Here is a 7,530-nt window from a genome sequence, read left to right as displayed (position 1 = left end):
ATTGGAAAAAAATTGACGTCACATAAAACAAATAGAAAAATATTAAAAAAACTGCTGGACGACCTGGTCTAAAGTACATTAGGCTGAGGGTGGAGGATGCTGACCGCACCAGGTGCAAACTTGGTGATAGAGTTATAGTTAAATTGTGGCATACGATTTAAAATTTATTTACATCAGACTTAGCATTTCAAGATCCAACAATCGTTTGTCATATATTTAAAATTATTTACTAACGGCTCATTTGTTTGAACAGAATGAAAAGCTGTTTTTGTATCTATTATCTATCCCTTTCCTTCTCTTCTTTGTGTGGATTATAAAAACGCTAAAACAGAGCAAATTCATTAAATAGCTCCACCTTGACCACTTGAACTATGCTGGAGGTGCACTTATAATTTCTATCCCACATCTAGCAGCTTAAACATTACACTGATACAAAACCGATGGGTGTTTCCATTTCACATTTATTATGTAACTTTGATTTACTGACTGATTTGGAATGTTTTAACAAAAATAATAACAATAACATGTATTTTAATTTTTATGAGCTAGACGCCCCTATCCTAAGAATGGTTCGTCTTCCCCAGTGCACGCCTTTAGCTACAGCTATCGATTGCACCAAACCTAGTGACGGCAATGAAAATTGTACTATAAAATAATATCATTAGAACATCCACGATATTATCAATATGTAATGTTACTTGAATCTTTTTGAAATATGTTCAACTTGTTATGTATCATAAAACTACTATTATCTCTTCATGAATACAATTTCTAACAGTTCATATACCACGTAGATCATCTATGTATTTATTTTAAATTCAATTGTGGTTTAGTTTCTGCCAGTCTCTAATTCTTCCAATGAAATTCCAAATGCCTTAGGCCCTGAAAAACTAAATCCCAAATAAAAATAAACACTTCTTGACCACATATTTTTTTTGTACACGGGATAAGCGGTTAAGATTTCTAAAGCAATTGGCTTGCCATTTTTAGTAGGCAGGCATGTTTTCACTTTTTCTCCACCTTCTAAAAGTACACCTGTCATCATTCTGAGACGTTTCCTTATTTCATAAAGATTCCGTGTATGCTTATAATTAATGATTTCTATGTGATCTAGATGTATAATATCTTGCAGTGGTTGCCCGTTTCCTAGGAAAAAGAGAGTAGTAGCACTTTTTCTTAACATAGATAAGCCTATATCTAGATACGGATAATTATTTTTGAAAGTATTCCCCCATTCTACCATTGCATTTTTCAAAACTTCAACAGTGCAAAGATTAAATGTCACTCTCTCTTCTGTGGGAAAATTGTACATTACAAAGTACATCACTGGCTCCAAAAAGCGGCGGGTTGATTCTTTAGGTTGTTCATGGTAGTAGAATTTTTTACACCAGCCGAGCAAGTGTTCAAAAGTGAGACCTGGTGGTGTTTCAACACCCACAATTAATACCGTTAGAACATCCAACAAGGCTTTAAAATCGTAAAATGTTGCCGAAGGTGACTTTACGTTTATTACCAATAGACGAGCACAATCAATTAAGTCCTGTGATTTGCCATTTTTTCTTAGTTCTAAAGTTTGGCTCAGTGACGAAGCACCTTTACTTTGAGCAACACGAAGTCTATACGTACAAGCTTCTCGCACAAGTTTTGGTTCAGTAGTAATTTTAGTTATATCAAAATAGTAATCTAAGTCTGACTTTAATTTTATTAAATTATCTCTGCTTAAATCGACCTTTATTCTTTTTTCTTGGCTACTTTCACGTTTTAGTTGAAAATACTCTTCATCCAGTCTTCGGATTCCTTGCGTCGCTCTAAAAACCAAACTCTTCAAGAAAAATTTGTAATCTTGAAGAAAACAGAGATCATCTGGGCAGTAATTTAGATCAACCAAATACTTGTGTAGTTTTGAAAGCTCTCTGAAAGCTGAATGTAACTTAATGACATTGAGAACTTGCCTAATTGTCACTAATTCTCCAAAATAGCTTGCAGTATTAAATACTTCTATATTCGCCGTTTTGTATTCACTTGTTTCTTGTGCTTTCTTGAATTTCTCTAATGCTTCAAATGCGATCTTAACAGCTGCTATTACGTTTGAATCTACAGGGCCAAATTTAGTTTGAATTACTTTGGTATAATCTGTAAGTTGAGAACTAAAAACTCGGCCGTAAGTGTCCCAAAGACATGAATTTCCTGGATTCATTAAAGTTGCCCGGAATGCAAAATATTCAGCTTTTTCCCAGTTTCCCTTGTCCGTATATAATTTTGCTATAATTTGAGCAATAAATGGATCTTGACTTACTTCAAACAATTTAATTAAAACATCTGCAGAAACATCATAGTCTTCTTTTTTTATTACGTCAAGTACAAATGGTGAATATTTATTTTTTATTCCTGTTTCTCCCACTTCAATTTTCATAGCCACACATTGTATTAGATGTCTAAAGTTATTTGCTTGTTGGCCAGTTTGATGGTAGATTTGGTCACACAGTTCTATCATGATTTGACTTCTTTTAGTGCCAGTGCGCAATAACATGTACTTCAAAACTTCTTTTGCAACCCGTTTGTTTATAATTCTCAGTGATTTTCTTGAATAGTTTGATATATTCATCAATACTTTAATGCTGCTGCTTAGCATTGCTTCCCACTTAACTTCGCGCGTAAACACAGTAGTTTTCTCTACACGCGATACATTTCTGTTTTTAAACATAAAGTCCAGCCAAGAAACTTTGACGGGCCTAAAAGCCAAGTCATAAACATTTAAAAAAGAGACAATTAGAAGGAGTTTCCTTTCCCATTTGTCACATATATCATTACACATTTGTTCAATAACAGGAATGCAATCAAGGCTGAAATTATTTTGCATGATGTTAAAAGCAAAATAATCACATAAGTTAATTCTATAATTTGTTTGTTTATTCTTTTCATCAAACCATCTAAGCTCTCTATCTGATAGGGTATGTAGCAACTGTAGTTTGTTTGAGTCTTCTATTGGAAAAGTATTTCTATGACATTCGATTATAGTGCAAAAAACGTCAAAAGACTCTTCAAAATGTATACTGTTCATTTGTCCCAAAACCTCCAGCTTATTCTTGAATTGGATATATTGATCATCATCGACATAGTCGACTAAAACCAAAAGAGGTTTAGGAGACCTGCCAATAGAATCTTCACTGAAATGCCAAACTTCTTCTAAATGCACAGCTGTTTCTTCGGTGATATTTAGCACACGGCAGCACCTGTACTCTCTACGAAGCTCCCAAAGAACATTCATGGCTGCGGTTGTTCCTCCAGCCCCTGGTTGGTGCCATAAAGTAACATATTGTACACAGCATTTGTCGTGTGATTTGCCTTCAAGTGCATCTTCAACTCTTTTTTTAAGATTGGAATGTATATCTCTCTGAAGAACCTGATTTTGAAACCAGAAATTTAACCAACACACCTGTTTCCCTCGATAAAATTCAGCCTCAACCTTTTTTTCTAATTGGTTAACATTATTTCCTTCTAAAACAAAGTCCCCTGCAGTCAAAATATCAATATCATACCAGTCTTTTAACTGTTTTATTGGTACGGATGTTATGGGTTCACAAGAAGATGGTAAATATACATCAGTGTTTTTATTTGTTTCGTTTAACTGAGAAACAGCGATGCTAATCTGATCCCAGGACATGTCCAGAACACATTTGTTTTCCAGTTCCTGTTTTTTAAATTTATTTTCTGATATTTTGTCTAGCCATAGCTTGGCAATATCTTTATGTTCAGCAAGTAGTATCCATTGGTTTGGGAGTCTTGTAATTGCCTCTTCACAGGCAGAAATCATTATCTCATAGTTATTCGACAACAGACACATTACAAAAAGTATCCTTTCAGTTCCATAGATCTTTGTAAGTTGTAGCATGGCTTCTTGAAATTGCAACTTTCTAGTTTTGTTCGAAATTCTCTTGTCAAAAGACTCCATTTTGTCATGGCCGTTACAGAACACCCACTGCGTATAATTGTCCTTTTGCAACATGTCGGGCAAATACTTGAAATCTTCTTTGCTATCATCAAACATATCTAAAGTGTAAACGTTAAACATTTTTCCTCCACTTGTGTCTAAAGTATGATAAATACCTTGGGCAAAGCCATTTAAATCAAAATCGAACAGCACATTTGGCTCAAGATTCTTAATAAAAGACATAATATTATTTAGAAAAGCTGGATCCATAGGAGTCTCAACTGGACTAAGCATTACAAATATGCAAAGATCATCTAGGAGTATACCTTCACTTGTGCCTCCAGTAAGTAAACGATTAAGTTTGTTGAAAAACGTAGAAGTCTTGTTAATTTTAATTGGCATTTCTTCATCAACGTGTAGTCCTTTCGTGGTGATTTCTACGCCAGCGTCAAAACATCGTGGCTGCTCGTCTGGCGGTGGTTTGATGTCGTCAGATCTAGATTGATCACACCCTTTTACATCTTTAATTAAAAAGAAATTAACATGAGTATAAGAAATTGCAGAAAAGACTCATTTAAAATAAAAATAACCATTTAACAAAAAAAATCGTATTAAGAAAAATCATTATAGCTACCTATAATTGCAATGTCGGACATTTTTAACAAAATATCGACAAGTTCAAGCCCTCATTATATGTAACAAACTAGTATTAGTATAATCATTCATCAATATAAATATTATTGTAATTTTTTTGAAAACTTTAGCTTTACCGTCAGCAAAAAAACACCATTTAAATAGTGAAGGATTGAGAATGATACATTTGTGAATTAAAGTTACAACTATTCTGAACCTAGTCTTATTTTTTAAAAGTGAATATTGTAAGCATGCAGTACAAAAACGCAGCAACATTTCGTCACAAAATTACATTTAGAAAAAAATAGAGCTAATAAAAACGTTTTTATCACAAAAAAACTTTTATTTACCCCAAAACATAATAATGCACAACTATTTAAATTCCTGTTAAATACTACTACGAGCAAATTAAGCTATAGGCCCATGTATATGTGTATATATATATATGTGTATATATATATATATATATATATATATATATATATATATATATATATATATATATATATATATATATATATATAAATAGCCTATCCGATGTTCATAAATGTGGTTAAGAATAGACCTACTAGGCCTCTAAACCTAAATATTTTTTTTTCAAAGGTGATTCAAAGCAACACATAAAACAAAAATAAAAGCTGCTTTGCTAAAATGTGTCTTCATCAGTTAAATACATCTTGGTTTGAAATGATTTATTCCCAGGATTTTGTCGAAGTTTTAAGATGCAAAGGTTTTGATAATTTATGTGATAACCAATACAACATATATGGCTGGGGAACAACACTTAACATAACATAGATTATGCTCGAGCTATGTAAGAACCAGTTTTAATAGTTTGTTGAAATACTAGGCTACATTAGACAAGAGTTTAAGTATTTTTCACAATTTATTTAGATTTGGTGTTTGATATCAATGTCTTTAGTGTTTTCGATGTTTATCAAAAGAGTTACGTTAACTCTAAACGAACCCTTACCATTATTCTAGACTTTAATCGTAACACATACTGTATGTAGTTTAGATTTAAACCGAACAGTGAAAACACCTTAGACTACACTATATTTATTTTAGTGATTTCACTGTCGCAAACTGGTCAATTACGCAATCAAAATCTGTTTTTTCTAATGTCTCTCTTCAACGCTAGGAAGAGCAAGATCACTGAGACGATCTTGACTCATTGACGCACGTAAATGTGACAAAATAAGTTTCAATTGGCTGAACGTCCGCTCGCAGCTTGCAATTGAAACTGCTATTGTTAATAAACATGCAGTGAAATTCGGAAAACATTATTATTTTTTATCTCACGGGGTAATAAAAATTGTATTTTTTTTTCTCATTAAATTTATCATTTTCTTAATACAAAAATGAACAAAAAATCCAAAGGGAAAGGAAACCCATCATGGCGAAATGACACACATACGGTATTTTCGTGACCTACTTTTCCTTACTTTTTGCTGTTTGTATAAGTTCGCAGGTTTTTTTATAATTAAAAAGTACATTTCATTTTTTTAAATTAAACAATGTCCACCATAGTTTTAGTAATTGTTCTTCATGCAAAAATAGTTCTTATGTCACGATGGAATTGTGATGACTTTTATAAAAAAAATGTATTGTAAATAATAAGCAAAGTTTAAAATTTGTGCATACTAAAAAGGGCACGATTTCTCAGAAATTGTAGAATTCTGGCAAGTAGTTCAATCAAAAAGTGACAACATTTTAATATATTATAATGAAATATAAGCCGTTTAAATAAGATAGCTATTAGGGAATAAATAAAAAAGCTTTAGCGTTTTTAAAAGTACCAAAACATTCCGAATGGCGGTGGCTTTTTCGGGATTCCATGACAACCGAAATTGTTTTCATCCCTTTTTTTCTGTTTAGTTTTTACTTTGTTGTGCGAAACACGGTAAAAGTATTCCAAAGGCTTTAGATCTTAAATTGTAATATATATATATATATATATATATATATATATATACATATATATATATATATATATATATATACTACTAAAAGTCAAGTCGCTTGATGTGTTTACTTTTTGGTAAAATAAAAATGGCGGACTCCATCATAGACTTTGTGGCCCATTCAAAAGTTTAACGCGTTACAAAGCTAATTTTCTGCCGGCTATAACTTTAACAATACGTCCGTTTGCTGTATTTATTACGTTCCAACACTTATATCAATTTTCAGCTGTCTTTTTCATTTAGTTTTACAATAAATTTCTCTAGATCTAAAGATCAGCTGTCGAAGGAAAGTTATTTATAGATCTAGATCTAGAATCTAGGTCAAATCAAAGATTTATTAGTTATAGATCTAAATACAATCCAAAAAAACGAGACTTAAGCAAACCAGTCGTAGATCTAGAATATAGATAATTATATCTAGATTTAGATAAATAATTTTTTTCTATATGCTAAACTATTTTAGACCTTTATTATTTTATATAAATCTTTGTTTGTTTAGCTATGAAATATGCTAATTAGGAAATGCTTGCTTCAGGGCCTATTTGCATAACTTAAGATTCATACGCGGCTTCTACACCGCTAAGTGTGCAAAATTATAGACGTAAACTCTAGATATAGCTCAGTCGTAGATCTAGAATATAGATAATTCTATCTAGATTTAGATAATAATGAGTTTCTATTTTCAACTGTCTTTTTCATTTAGTTTTACAATAAAATTCTCTAGATCTAAAGATCAGCTGTCGAAGGAAAGTTATGAATCCAGCCTAGATCTAGATCTAGCCTTGATGTAGGTCACTAGACTCAATGTAAATTCTAGATCTAGACTTAATGTAAATTCTACATCTAGAATCTATTTCAGGCCTTAATTATTTTATATAAATCTTTGTTTGGCTAATTTAAGATAAAATTTAATTTGAAAGTTAGTACTACTAGGCTTAGATCTAGATCTAGAATCTATGCGCGTAAATCAAGTTGCATAAGGAGACTCAAAGTATAGTATAA

At 31.9% G+C, this 7,530-nt stretch overlaps 1 protein-coding gene across 1 annotated transcript; it reads right to left on the bottom strand.

The window, feature by feature from the left end:
- Nucleotides 1-829: 829 nt before the first annotated feature.
- LOC131936757 (sterile alpha motif domain-containing protein 9-like) lies at nucleotides 830-4,587 on the bottom strand. The gene is made up of 2 exons (XM_059293822.1): nucleotides 4,566-4,587; nucleotides 830-4,452 (listed from the first exon to the last, which is right to left on the bottom strand). The coding sequence occupies exons 1-2, from the start codon at nucleotides 4,585-4,587 to the stop codon at nucleotides 830-832; spliced, it is 3,645 nt and encodes a 1,214-aa protein (XP_059149805.1).
- Between the last annotated feature and the right edge of the window lie 2,943 nt (nucleotides 4,588-7,530).

This window comes from Physella acuta, unplaced genomic scaffold (assembly GCF_028476545.2).
Source record: "Physella acuta isolate Inbredline_101_S28 unplaced genomic scaffold, ASM2847654v3 ptg000186l, whole genome shotgun sequence".
Taxonomy (NCBI): Eukaryota; Metazoa; Mollusca; class Gastropoda; family Physidae; genus Physella; species Physella acuta.
Note: the sequence above shows the minus strand (reverse complement) of the source record. Positions and strands in the feature narration are given on the sequence as shown.

Bases quoted from the DNA above. Each gene is read 5' to 3' on its own strand.
- LOC131936757 (XM_059293822.1), bottom strand. From the start codon at position 4,587: ATGTCCGACATTGCAATTATAG. The intron at 4,453-4,565 runs GTAGCTATAATG...TTTTAATTAAAG, and splicing joins GTCCGACATTGCAATTATAG to ATGTAAAAGGGTGTGATCAA.